At 23.0% G+C, this 14,514-nt stretch overlaps 3 protein-coding genes across 3 annotated transcripts; 2 read left to right on the top strand and 1 right to left on the bottom strand. All coding sequences in view use genetic code 6, as the record gives it.

Annotated features, from left to right (window-relative positions):
- Nucleotides 1-298: 298 nt before the first annotated feature.
- TTHERM_000372548 (hypothetical protein) lies at nt 299-670 on the bottom strand (the record flags this gene model as incomplete). The annotated part of the gene is made up of 3 exons (XM_012795994.1): nt 299-355; nt 408-483; nt 597-670. 3 exons carry the CDS (start codon nt 668-670, stop codon nt 299-301), a joined length of 207 nt encoding a protein of 68 aa, XP_012651448.1.
- A 522-nt stretch (nt 671-1,192) lies between these two features.
- TTHERM_000372547 (transmembrane protein, putative) lies at nt 1,193-8,629 on the top strand (the record flags this gene model as incomplete). The annotated part of the gene is made up of 5 exons (XM_012795993.1): nt 1,193-2,396; nt 2,700-6,058; nt 6,089-6,584; nt 6,637-8,061; nt 8,127-8,629. 5 exons carry the CDS (start codon nt 1,193-1,195, stop codon nt 8,627-8,629), a joined length of 6,987 nt encoding a protein of 2,328 aa, XP_012651447.1.
- An 827-nt stretch (nt 8,630-9,456) lies between these two features.
- Nucleotides 9,457-14,369, top strand: TTHERM_00372609 (ABC transporter C family protein; the record flags this gene model as incomplete). Its single annotated transcript, XM_001470684.2, has 6 exons — nt 9,457-9,486; nt 9,542-9,589; nt 9,697-9,798; nt 9,857-10,120; nt 10,774-11,761; nt 12,004-14,369. 6 exons carry the CDS (start codon nt 9,457-9,459, stop codon nt 14,367-14,369), a joined length of 3,798 nt encoding a protein of 1,265 aa, XP_001470734.2.
- Between the last annotated feature and the right edge of the window lie 145 nt (nt 14,370-14,514).

The following is a 14,514-nucleotide window of genomic DNA, read 5'->3' as shown; positions in this document are numbered from 1 at the left end:
AATAACATATTTTTGATATAAAATCTAATAATTAAATTATTGATTTTCAGATATTTATTTTGTAGATGTAACAAAATGAAAATGAGCTTCTTTTATATGCCTTAAAATCAAATAATGAAGTAGATTGGTTTATAATTTAAGTTTCTTAATCAAGTCAAAATAGCTAGATTAAAAGTTCTATTTAGTAAAATTAATCTTTTAAAACACTTATTCAAAATCCATAAAACCTTATGTTAGCAAATTCATACTTTGATTCTAATGGAAACATTTATAAGCTTCCTAAATTATTTATAGTATATCAAGATGCATAAATAATTAATTTAGTAGATGGATCTACGTAAGGATTAGCACAGGACTATTAAGATAAGATATTTTAAAATTAGCTAGCTATAAAAAAAGTTAAATACTCTGGTTAAGTTTTTGTCAGCTGTGGAATTGACGGAGTTGTAATTGTTTGGTAAGCAGTAGACGTTTCCTAACCAACTTTTTTATATAAATATAGCTAAATAGGTTAAAAATGTATTGATTTTTCCTTTTTTAAATCTGATTCATTAGCAATATAGTTTGAATAACAAGTAGATATAATTAATATTTACAATTATCTAGATTCTTATAGTTATGCCATTAAATCATCTGATTTTACAAAAATTTAAGTCAGTACAAAGTACATATTTTTGCTTAGCGGAAATAATTTATTGATATTTAAATAGAAAGAGCAAGTTTACTAAACAATTTAGCTTATCTCCTCCAGTTCTTCTGTTTAATTTATTTAGTTTTTTATTAATTTAAATAACTAACTTATTCTTATAGATAGCTCCAATACAGTGTCTTTATACTAGTTTTTAGATCAGTAAACAATTTAAGTGTAGTAAAATAGTTAAATTCCACCATACAAATTAAATTATTCCATTTACAGCATCTTTTTTTTACCTAGCTAAAATCCTGTTATTGGTAATTTTTTTAATTAAATTTTTATTGGTATATTTTATTTAAAAAAATCCTTAATAAGTTGAAAAATAATTATTTTTAATAGACTCTCACTTTTACCTTAAACATGAATTTAAATAAACTTTTAAAACTTTAATTCAAAATAAAACATTTCTTTCACCAAATTTAAAATTATTCTCTTTTCTAATTCTTTTTTTTTTAAATCTTAGGAGATTTAATTCTAATTAATGATAATCATTATAATATGATAGTTCTCAATATGTTTTTGATTCCTATTGTGAGCTAATAATTCGTTATAGGATCGGTAGAAAAATGCTATTTTATTGATACTAACTTTTTTATGATAGTTAAATTATTTGATAAAAATGCTGTGTACTAGTATATTTCTGGATTTTTAGATTTACAATCCCGTTAATTTACTATTGGTGGAGCAAATCTTATGATTCAAGATATAGCCACAATATATAGAACTATTTTACCTGATAATTCTATCTAATATACTTGTATTCTAGTTAATTCTATTTACTATACATCTTACACATTAAAAATATACATAAACGTGACAAAAAAATAACTATTATTTGATACATTTACTTATTCTCCAGGTTAAAATTTAGTTGCTAGTTACGGTGATGCTTAAAATAATATAGTAATTGTAGGTTCAATTACAGGATAAGTAAGAGTAAAAACAATTAATACAGATAAAACTCCTTATAAAATGTATTTATCTTAATCTTAAAATGATAATATCCAGTTAATTTAGCATAGTTTTAAAATTGGTTTAATATTTATAGGTACAAGTTATTAGATAAAGTGTTTTAGCATTCATACAGATGAAATAATAGAAATAATTTCTTTTAAAACTTTGCAAAATCCTCCACAATAACCTGCTATTCAAAATTTAATAATTTCTAATAACTTAAAAATACTTATTTCTTATATTCAGACAGAGTTAATTTTGAAGAATTATAACAACAACTAATTATACTCTGCATAAATAATAAATAACTCGAGAATTTTCCTAACAATAGTTAACGGCGTATTTATAGATGAAATTTAATAGCAAATTTACATTTATGGAAGCGATATTGTAATTACTGATATTTACTTGAATAAAATATAAAAATTGACATCTTTAGCAAGTACACAATAGTATAATTAATGCATTTTTACAATTACAGCAGCATATTGCTCTATGAACAGATAATATTTGCATATTTTTGAAATAAAGCCAATTTTTGCAATTCTTTCAATAATCATTATTTAACCTTAATTAGTAGGATTTTCATTCATTTTAGATCAAAGTTATTAACAAATAATTGTCTATAACTAATTAATTGATATATACAATATTTATGGCGTTTATATTCAAACTATAAATGTAGTAACATCTAAGATTATAGCTATATAAGAAGCTGGTTAATGCACCATGATTCTTACAAAATCAAGTAAATTGCATTAAAAAATTTTTTTATTACCTTAACTTTTAATAAAAACTAATTATTTAAATATTTTTTTACAAAATTAAGTTTGAATTTAATGGTTTTATACTAAATTTGTTTTGTTAAAGATACTTTTTTAGAGCTAATTTTTAAAATGAAGCCTTTATTTTTAATATTTTTAAAGTATTTATTTTAATATTTCAACAATAATTTAGATACCATAAAAATAAAATTATCTAACAATTAACTTTTTATTTTAGACTAATTTATAATATCTGGTTATTTTATGAATTTAACTATTTTAAATAGATGGATATATCTTTTAAAGAGGAAGTTTTTAATCTTTAGGCAATATTTAACCTAGTGGAGGCTCTATCGTAGGAGCATATTATATAGAATCAATAAATTAAATTGCATATTACACTGATGAGATCAAATTTGGCTAAGTTCTATTTTATAATCTAAATAATTATTAATCAGCAGGGTCTATTAGCAATATTTATACAGCAGACGGTATAGGAAGAGCTATTTAGGTTTCTTTTGATTATGATAGCATTATGTTAAATTATATTGATAACTTTGGAAATTTTTAGAATGTAATCTTTAGTACATCGAAAACAACTGATAATCAAATAGTTATAACTGATATCTTAAATGGCATTGTGTCTCCACCATAAGGTTATATTCTTGATTTTGATTAGAATTCTGTTTATGTCTATGGTAATGATTCAGTTTTTAAGCTTAACTATAATATTATGACAAGGCCATTGCAAGTAATAATATAGTAACAATAGAATTTATAATTTGTTGTTCCTCAAAGTATAAATGGTGTTTCTCAAAAGATATTATATTTAGTAGATTATTATAATAACCTTTTATCTTATTATTAATATGAAGTTTTCTTTTAAACTAGGTTTGATGACGAAATAATTGATATTTTAACATACTAAGCATCAAATAATTAAATGTTTCTTGCATGCTTTTTAAAATATATTTTAGTTTTCAAAAATACTACTAACTTTTCACCTACTAACTCCTACTTAAAAATTACTAAATATCAGTATAGAAAAATACTTTTAAATTCATAAGGTAGAATTATTTTTAACACATTGATAAATGAAATAGTCGACTTCGATTTCTTAAATAATTAGTAAATTGGTTACTTAAAATTAGATGTATCTGATCTTATTGTATGTACATTATAAGTTAATAACTTAAATTTGGAAATATGGTATTTTTTTATGGGAACTTAATTAGGAAACATAGTTTAATACGATATTTATAATAAATAAATGTAAATAATAACTTTTGAATCTAATCCTGTTATATCTTTTATTTCTATCACATAAGATTAAATGAACATAGCAATAGTTATGTAATCTGGAAATATTTTTGAAATTAATTCTTAGTCTCTTTAATTAAATACAAATTAAAATATTTAAAAGAATAAGTAGTAACAAAGCAGTGATAGAGGTAATCAAAATATAAAGGTTTATTTTCTCTATATGGATTTTTAGTCGAATAGATATTTTATTAATTTACAATTTGAAAAATCCTTAGGCATCTATAACTTGATAGATCACTCTTTTATTAAGTATATTAGCTTTCCAGATGATGAATACAAAAAAATTATTCAAAATTCTAGCTTTCTAATACTAGCAAGCTCTGCTTAAATAAATGTTTATGATAATAATTTGAATTACATAAATAGGTTAAGGAGATATAGCAGAAAAGATAGAATATCTGACATCTAGTTGATTGATACAAATAAAATTATAATTGTATTTACAACAAGAATAGAAACAGCTTTTATTGATATAAATTTAATGATTGTGGAATCAGTTGATTAGGTGCAGCTAACAAATCCAAGGCTTATAATATCTGAAATAATACAAAGCGAGAAAGTAATTCATTTATTAGGAATATCATAAACAAATATATTTGAAAAGAAAATTAGTCTAGGAATTTTTATCTCATAAACAACAACTAATTTATTAAATTAGAATTATTGTGAATCTTCATTGCAATTTACTGATAATAGCTCAATATTTAATTAATTTGATTATATTATGAGTACTAGCATAACAAATATGAATTTTATTCTATCCATCTTAGTAGGCAGTTAGTTAAGGTCAATGCAATTTTTACAAAACTCTTCTGTTTAAGTAATTATAAGACCTATTGATGTAGTTAATAATTATTTATTTATAAATTCTTAAACATTTTAATAACTCCCATTTAATGTTAATTTGGATAATTTTAGTTTTGAGTTTAGTTAAGAAAATGTTGGCATTAATTTTCACTCCTTAACTCAAAATGTCACATTTTAGGATATTAATATTACAGATTAAAATATTCCTAGCTAAACTTCATTAAATTTTGAATAGCTGGAGGTAGTCTTGATATAAAACTTACTCATATAAAACATAAATTTCACCATTTAATAACAAACATTAACAAACCAGAATCAAAGCATAGCTCAATCATTTTTATCTTTTGATTAATGCTAATATATATATATTTCATAGTTAAATATAATTAATGTGAATATATTTAATCTTTAATAATTAATAGTAAGTATATCAAATAGTAACTAAGTTTTTATAGAAAATGTAAATATTTAGAGTAGCTAAATATAAGGTAATCTTTTTTTATTTTAATAAATTTAAAACATAACAATGACTAATATTAGCATTAAAAATTGCTCTACCTTTTAAATAAATAAGAGAAATTTAGGATAAAATTATGATGATAGTTAGCTGTTAATAAATAAGAATTACATTTTAACTTTTATAGGTATCCTATCTCTTCAAATAAATGGGTATATCTCATAAGATAATAAAGAAATTTACTAAATATATACAAATAGGGAATATCAGTAGCCTTAGGGAGTCCTTACTTTAAGCACAGACTTATTTAATCTTACAAATGTCACTTTATCTTAAAATAATTTCCCAATTTCATTTAATGATAATTAATAAAACTTTTTAATATACCTCTAAAATACTATGATATTTATTGATTAAATGAATTTTAATAACAATTAAGGTAATTGTTACTTTTATACCTCAAGTTATGTAACAATCAAAAATAGTCTCTTTACAAAAAATTTTGGTGTTTAAGGAGCATCTATCTTTCTTAATTCAATATTGAATTCTGCTTAGATTATAAACTCGAAATTTACATTAAATGATGCTAAATACAGCGGAGGAGCAATTATGGCAAGTGATGTTAAGTATATTGTAATAGATAAGCAATCTTATATAACTTAAAACAGAGCTTTAATTGGGGGAGGAATAAGAATTACTAAATCTAATTTTTTACAAAACACATAGAATAAAACAGCTGAAAGCATTGAATGTACATTTTTATAGAATTCAGCCTAAATTTATGGAAATGATATAGGTAGATATCCATCTATTGTATAGGTTTATATTAAAAGAGATAATAAATTAATACTATTAGATTAGTAACCCATATAAACACAAAAAAATGGAAATACAATACATATTAATGAATTGTAAAGTGGAGGAATTATTCCTTTGTATATAAAATTATTTGATGACGAAAAAAATGTCTTTTCCTTAGATACAGAATAATATTTAAATGATTAGTATTCTTAATAGACCAAAGATGAATTATCTTAATATTTTATAGAAATAATTTAAGTAAACTCACTTAAATAAAACTCTTTACAGACTGAAACGAATACGTTAGCTGACATCAAAGGAGAGCCACTTCTAACAGTAAAATAATTTGATAAAGATATTAACTGCTTTTAATATTAAACGCTATCAATTTCTTATCTTCCAAGCTAAGTGAGTAACTCGATAGCAATAAAACTGACCATTTCAAATTAATATTCTCCTCTTATAATTCCTCTAAGTTTATCTTTTCGTGAGTGTATAAGGGGAGAAGTTCCATTAAATTCTTCAGCTATTATAACTTGCCAAGAATGCTAAAATGGTATGTATTCCCTAGTAGTACCTAACTCAAACCTCTCAGATCCAAATAATTATATATAATGCAAAAAATGTCCTTAATCAGCGTTAAAATGCTCTAAAGATTAAATTATTTTAGAATCAGGCTACTGGAGGATTAATAATTATAGTGATGTGATAGTGGGATGTAATCCTGATTATCCTAGTATTTGTAATGAAGCAGATGATTAAAGTAGAAATGGATGTGAAAAAGGTAAAATTTATTTTTTTATATAAAAAAAATGTTTAATTAAATCTAATTTTAGGATACATAGGACCGTTATGTGAAACTTGTGATATCAGTGGAATTATATGGGATGGAGATAGGTATACTAGTTCATTTTCGAATTTTTAATGTAATAAATGTAGCGATTAATCATATCAAACATTTTTCTTAGGTTTGAGTTTCTTTATTTTGCTAATTTATTTGCTTTTTAGTATAATAGTGTTTATGGATAGCTACATTTATAATTCAATTTGCTGTTATTTAAGAATAATAAGAATTTTACCCATGTCTAAGAGTTCAATTAAGGATGAATCAACTTTCTTTATCAAAGCCTTAGTAAATTATTTATAACTTTCGTCGGCGTTGTTTAAATTTTAAATTACATTCCTGCCATAAGTATTTGCAGTAATCCCTTCCTTAGCTGGATAGCCTGTAACAAAAATTATAATAAGTAGCTCATGTATTTACCCTTTGAGAGATATTAAGCTGTATGGAGAAGAAAAAATTAGAGCAGTATTATAAGCAGTGCTCCCTTTTGTTTTTTTAGCTATTATTTATATTGTGCTTTTGGTTTTCAGAGCTTGTAAGAAATTTGATGTTGGAAAATACCATAATCATTTTATGTTAAATTTCCTTTTCATATTTTTCTCGCCAGATTGCATTAGATTTTTCACTGAATCTTTGTCTTGCCGTAAAATAGGCGACTATAAATATACTACTATAAATCTCACTCTTTTATGTGATGATAGTGGATTTGAGTCTTTTAAATACTATTTTATCCTTCCTATGCTTTTGCTTTGGTTACTATTCCCTATTTTAATTTTTTATTAGTTGAATAAAAATCATTTAAAGAAACATAATTTACATTTTTGCACAACAAAATATAAGTACGCATATTTCTATTTAGAATTCAAAAAAGAACGTAGTTACTGGGAATTTATCAGAATTTATTACAAAATTCTAATAGTAATTACTGTTACACTATTGTAAGAATTACAGGTCCTTATGTATTTGCTCTGCATTGTTTTTGTCTTTGTTTATATGTATTTGGTTTAAAAATAGGAGCCTTTCTACTCAAAAATACTATTGAAATTAGAAGAAATATCATCGTTTATTCTAATTTTTAACGTGGTTTTCTCTTAGCTTAATAATCAATATCCATCTATTGTTTTTTAGATATGTTTAGCAATTGCTCATTATGGGTTCATTATCTTTTTAATGTTAATTATACTTAAATATAAAATATAAACAACTAATTCTTGCTTCACTTCATTGATAAATTCAATAATTAAGTGTATATCTCCAAAAATATTCAATAATGCATCTAACCATAAAGCAAAAGACTTAAAGGTGTACTTTCTTTGGAAAAAAATATATAAAAATCTTCTTATTATAAGGGAAAAAAATGCTGCTAGTTAGATAAAATAAATAGAAAGCATTTAATAATATAAGCATACAAATACTAGTAATTTAAATTTAAAAAAATAAATATTTTCTTTTTATTTAATTAACTTATTTTAAAATAATTAGATAAATCATTTGGTACTAGAAAAATGCCAGAAAATCAAAAATTAACAGGGCATTCTCTTTTTGTTAATAGTAAAGTAGAGGATAGCAGTATTATTGAGTACAATAAGCCAGAGATTTAGAAAAATTAATAAAAGTCAATTATCAAGCATAATATATTAAATAATTCAGAGGGTTTGAGTCCAAATAATTCAAGTTATAGATTTAAATTAGAAAGCCCTACTAGTAAATTTAAATTTTTAAATTAAAATTCATATGTAGATTAATCTGATTATGTCAGCAATAAGGATCTTTCAGTAAATACTATGAAAAAAGTTAACTTAAAATCTTTTGATATCATTTAAAGTCCTCCGTTATCCCCTGAGTTATTTGCTGAAGATAAACTTAGTGAAGATAAAAATTAAATTTAAGTGTATTAAAGTAAATAGCTAGAAGACTTAAAATTAATAACATCACTAAATTTAAAGTAAACCAAGCTAAAATCTACCTAATATGAAGTTTAATGAAATTATTTTTTGATTCCAATTTGTTTTTTAATATAAAAGTCATAATTATTATCAAACTATAAATTAAAATTTTATAATTTGTTTGGCTTTATATTTATTTAAATATGAATTTATATTTTTGAAATTTTATAATAAAAAAAATAATTTTAATAAAACATATATAATTTCAATACAAAATTTTGCATTAGTAAGCATCTTAATTTAAAATGTTAATAAAAAAAAATAATTAATAATGATTAATTTTATTAATATTAACAAAAATAATCAATCTGGTAATTACCAGATTTAATTAGCTATTTACATATTTTTAAATGTTTATGTTTTCCATTTAGAAATTATTAGATAGTTACTAAAATTAATATCAGAAGAAAAAGTGCAGAATTTATCAGTAAATAATTGATTACCTTTAATCATATACATTTTTTATATTTATTTATTGCTAATATGTAATAAAAGAAGAAATGCTATTTTATTAAAGTGATTATTAGAAATAGAAAAAAGGTGAGTATTTTTATGCAAATATTTTATTTTATTACTTTTTTTATTAAAGTTTTTTTAAAAATATGATTTTTTAACCAAACAATTTCCAAATTAAGTAAACAACCAAAGAAATCTAAAAATAAAAAATTTGATTAAAGATCAATTAAATTAGCATTCATTTATTTCCACTTTTTAAATACAAGTTATAAAAAAATCTGCTTTAAATAAGATAATAAGAATTTACTAATAAATATAATAATTAAATTAGCTAAAAAATATTTATTTTTATTTATATTGAAATTAAAAAATACTATAAAAACTAAATTACACTGAAAACCTTATAACAAATGGTTTCAACTGTTATACCAGAAGAATAGGTTATACAATTTTAAAGGATGAATTTTTATAAAATTATTAATTTTTTTAAAATAGGAAGATTCAAATAAAGTCATACATACAAATAATTTTATTAGTGCTTAAGTAACAGTTTATTTATTATTTAATTTATATTAAGCAAATATTTTGGTTTACTTAACGATTTGTTTATTTATCACACAGTTGAATAATTTGTATAACTAAAATATTAGGAAGAACAAGCATAAAGTTTGAAAAGCAAAAATAATGAAAATGGAAGTTAATAAATATAAGCTTATGATATATTTGTACCTTTATTTAAACCAAAAAATTAAGTATTTATAATTATTTTTGTATTAGTTTTAGTTAATAATCAAATTAATTTAAATTTAGATATAAGATAAGGAGTTTAGAATGGATAATTAAACATTTAACTTAGGATTTTCTTGGATTTTTAGAGCTCTGTTTATAAATATTTCTAAACTAATGTACCTTATAAGCAAAAATGTTATATAAAAAAATAAAAAGATAGAAATTTAGCATTTACCTGATTTAAAAAAATCAGAAATAGTAGAAAATAACTACTTCTTATTTGAAGAAGCTCTTCTTAGAATAACACAAGGGGAAAAAATCTAAGGAAAGCATGCATATCAAATGGTGAAATAAGTTTTTAAAAAAAAATTTTTTAAATGCCACATTTTAATAGCTCTCAGCTTAATAGTAAGAAGCTTTAGTTCAATTATTATTTAGAAAATTATAAATTCTTTTAAAAACGATGACTTAAATCTTGCTATTTTTTATGCAGTAATTTTATTTTTGATACTTTTCCTTAATATTTGCTTAAGCAATAATGCTTTTAAATATGTTTAAATCATTTCAGGTAAATTTTTTAAAAATAATTAATTTTATGCTTAATATTTTTATTTAGCTCAAATAAGATCGAACTTAGTAGCCTATCTATATAACAGAGCATCAACTTTAACAAGCTTTTAAATCAAAAAAGCAAATATTGGAAAATTATTTAATTTGATATCTTATGATCTTGGAGCTTTAGAAATTATGCTTTATTTTGCTCTCATGATCATGTATATTCCTCTTTTACTGATTATTTCTGCAGTTATACTTTACTTCAGATTTGGTTCATATGGAATACTGAGTATTGTCATACTTACTTTAATTATACCTGTTTAACTTATTTTTGGGATCAAACAAAAAATCTAATTAAATATGAAAAACAAACATTCAGATGACAGAATTGTAAATTTTATAAAAAACTTGTATGAATTGAATAAATTAATTTTTTTAAATAGAAATTGATAAATGAAACGATAGAGAGTATTAGACTTATGAAAATGTACGGTTGGGAATCTGCTTTCGAAAGTAATATTGCAGGAGTTAGAGACAAAGAATTAAACTGTATCAAAAAAATATAAATACTAAGGGCTTCTGATCGTGGAAATTCAACTTCTTTAGTACTCATAGCTGCATTTTTTCCTATATTAATTGTTTACTATAAGAATACAGCTGATTTATCCAGTTCAATAATATTTGCTACACTTGAATAACTCTACAGTTTGAGAAATATTTTGTACTTAACTGGTGTTGGAATAAGCTTTTTATTCTAAATTGGATTGATATTAAATCGCTTTGCTGATTTTCTGAGTCTCAAAAAGCAATCTATTACAATCCTAGAAGATAATTAAAATCACATCCCTGAATTATTTGAAAAATAGTTATTGATTTAAAAGAAAAAAGATTTATTAGACAAAAAAAAAGGTATCTTTTTAAATGAAAATCCCTTGGCTACTAGAAATAGAAAAATTATGAAATAATTTGAACTTGAACCGGAAGAATAAAAAATTATTGATATTAAAAACGATAGGTTTAACTAAAAGGAATTCAAGTTAGAATGCCCTTAGAATGGTGAAAATATAGCTGAATTTTCGAATTTCACAAGCCTTTGGGATCCAAATAGTGATGCAGTTCTAAAGAATATAACTTGGAACATAAAAAAAGGTAATTTCTATGGAATTGTTGGAAAAGTAGGTTCTGGAAAGTCTACTTTACTACAAGTTATACTTGATGAAGTCCCTCATTTTTAAGGTAATTTAAAAAAATCAGGGACAGCTAGCTATGTAGAATAAGAGCCTTACATCTTTTCTGGAAAATTTAAAGATAACATTTTATTTGGAAAGCCTTACGAATAAAATTTTTACAATGAAGTTATAAAAGCTTGTAGCTTAGATTAAGATATTGACATATTACCAAACGGTGATGAAACGGAAATAGGAGAAAGAGGTATTGAATATTCCTTGATACTAATTTTTCAAATACATATTGATCGATCTATTAAATTAAGATAAATTAAATTTTAAAAATTTTCACAAAATTAATTGTTAAATTATGAAAAATCTAATTCATAAAAATTTCTTTTATGAAAATATTCCGTTTTAGCTAACTTTAAAACTGTTTTATAAAATAACTTGATAAATTTTATATAAAATATTTTATGGAATATATTTTTTATTAAAAAAAAATAGGTATTAATCTTAGTGGAGGATAAAAGGCCAGACTGTCTTTAGCCAGAGCTGTTTATAGTAAAAATGATATATATTTACTTGATGATCCTCTTAGCGCTGTAGACTCTAAAGTTGCTAGTAATATTTATAAGAATTGCTTAAATGGTATTTTAAAAAACAAAACAGTATTGCTTGTAACCCATCAAATTCATTTTACAAAATCTTGTAATGAAATAATTGTTTTGGAGTAAGGAAGAATAGCTCATAAAGGAACATTTTAGGATTTAGAAAATATACTTCTTAGCATGTCTAATCAAGAACATTTTAGTTAAAACAAAGAATAACTTTCATTAAATCTGACAATAAGCTAATAAGAAAAGAAAGAATCAAAATAGGTTTAATCGTTAAGTTAATAAAAACAACAAAACTTTGAAAAAGATTTAGAAAAGAAGCTTAAAGAAGAAAAAGAAAAAAAAGGAAAGCTTATTATTTAAGAAAAGGATGAAAAGTTTGACTTATCTTTAAAAACATACTAAACCTATTTTAGGCATGCTTAAAGTTCTTATAAAATTTTTTTAGTTCTACTTCTATACATTTTAAGCGAAGGCATATATTCTTCTTTCTATTTTACTTTTGGTTCTTATGATTAAAATGATAATAAATCCTAATTGTTTTATGAATCAGGTATCTTGATGGGTTGTTTTATAGTTATTTGTATATCTAAATACATTTTAACTGTACTCATAACTAATATTTGTAATAGAAATTTGCATAATCAGATGTTTTCATAGCTTACTAAAGCTCCTATTTTATACTTTGATTAAACTCCATCAGGGCGAATTTTAAACAGATTCTCAAGTGATATAGGAAATACTGATTTAATGCTTCCTTTTATGCTATTTGATAGCATAGAAGGCCCTTTGCAGCTTCTGAATATTTGTATTACAGTTGGGGTTTTAAATCCATGGTTTTTCATTATTGCGATATTTATGATTTTTTCTACAATATTTTTGTTAAAATATAATCTCCCTTTAATAGTTTAGAGTAAATAACTTGATTTAATGTATAAGAGTCCTATTTATGAATATTTTTCTAGTACAGTTTAAGGAATTATTCACATAAGAATTTACTAACAGGGTAAAAACTTCTTTACAAATATGTGTAAAATTCTTAATGATTCAGTTCGCACAAATTATGCATTCTGGAGCTTTAATAGAGGTTTTGCTTTTAATTAGCAAATGTCAACCATAATTTTTAGTCTTATAGGAATTATATTAAGCATTTATACATCTTCTAGCTCAGACAAGCTTGGTTAATCAATAGTTTATTTAACTTAAATTATTGATGTAATTGCATCTCTTTCTAGATAAATTCCAAATCTTGATAGTTGCATGTCCTCAGTTGATCGTGCGTAACAAATTTGTAAACTTCCTCAAGAAGATGCATAAATAAAGCCTTTAGATTATAAATTATATAATGAGTTAGAAACAGCAGAAAATAAATAAAATATAATTATTTTTAAAAATTTTTAAAGGTAATCGTGGATTAAAAAAGGTAATATTGTTTTCTAAAATGTTCAGATGAAATATAGAAAAGATCTTGATTTAGTTCTAAAAGGATGCAGCTTCTCTATAAAAGGAGGAGAAAGGGTTGGTTGTGTAGGAAGAACTGGAGCAGGAAAATCATCAATTATATAAGTTCTTTTTCGAATGGTTCCTGTTGAACAGGGTAGTCTTGTGATGATTGATGATATAGATATCAAACAAATTGGCCTTAACACATTAAGAAACTCTATGAGTATCATACCTTAAATGCCGTTTGTATTTAATGGAACTGTTAGAAGAAATTTAGATCCTTTAGAAGAGTATAGTGAAGATTAAATTTGGTAATCTCTGAAATAAACAAACTTAGAAGAAACTATAAAAAAATTGCCGAACGGATTAAATACAGATATGACTAATGTTTAAAGTATTTTTTCAACAGGATAAAAATAACTGATATGTTTGGCTAGAGCAATTTTAAAAAATAGCAAAATATTAGTCCTTGATGAAGCTACAGCAAATGTTGATATGAAAACTGATGAATTTATATAGGAAGCAATATAAACTCAATTTACAGGATCTACTATATTTACAATTGCTCATCGCTTAAATACAATAGCAAACTACGATAAAGTTATTGTAATGGATTAAGGTGTTGTAGCAGAATTTGATGAACCATATAAATTGTTAGTAAAATAAATAGGTGACTTAGAAATAACATCAGAATCAATTTTTGCTTAAATGGTTTAAAACACAGGATATGAAAACTCTCAAGCTATACTAAAGATAGCATAACAAAAATATTATGAAATTCATAACTAGTAGTAAGATAATTATAATATGTGATAAATTTTATATTTTTATAAATTTGTAATTGATTTAAGTAATAATTACTTCATTTTTTTCAGTTAAACAAAGTCTAGCAAAAGATATTAAAATTTCAAAAATATTTTAGTGGAATTTAAATATTTCTAATTCTTTTAAAATCCCA

The sequence above is a fragment of the Tetrahymena thermophila genome, assembly GCF_000189635.1.
Source record: "Tetrahymena thermophila SB210 genomic scaffold scf_8254777, whole genome shotgun sequence".
NCBI lineage: Eukaryota > Ciliophora > Oligohymenophorea > Hymenostomatida > Tetrahymenidae > Tetrahymena > Tetrahymena thermophila.
This window is presented reverse-complemented; position numbering and strand designations above follow the sequence as displayed.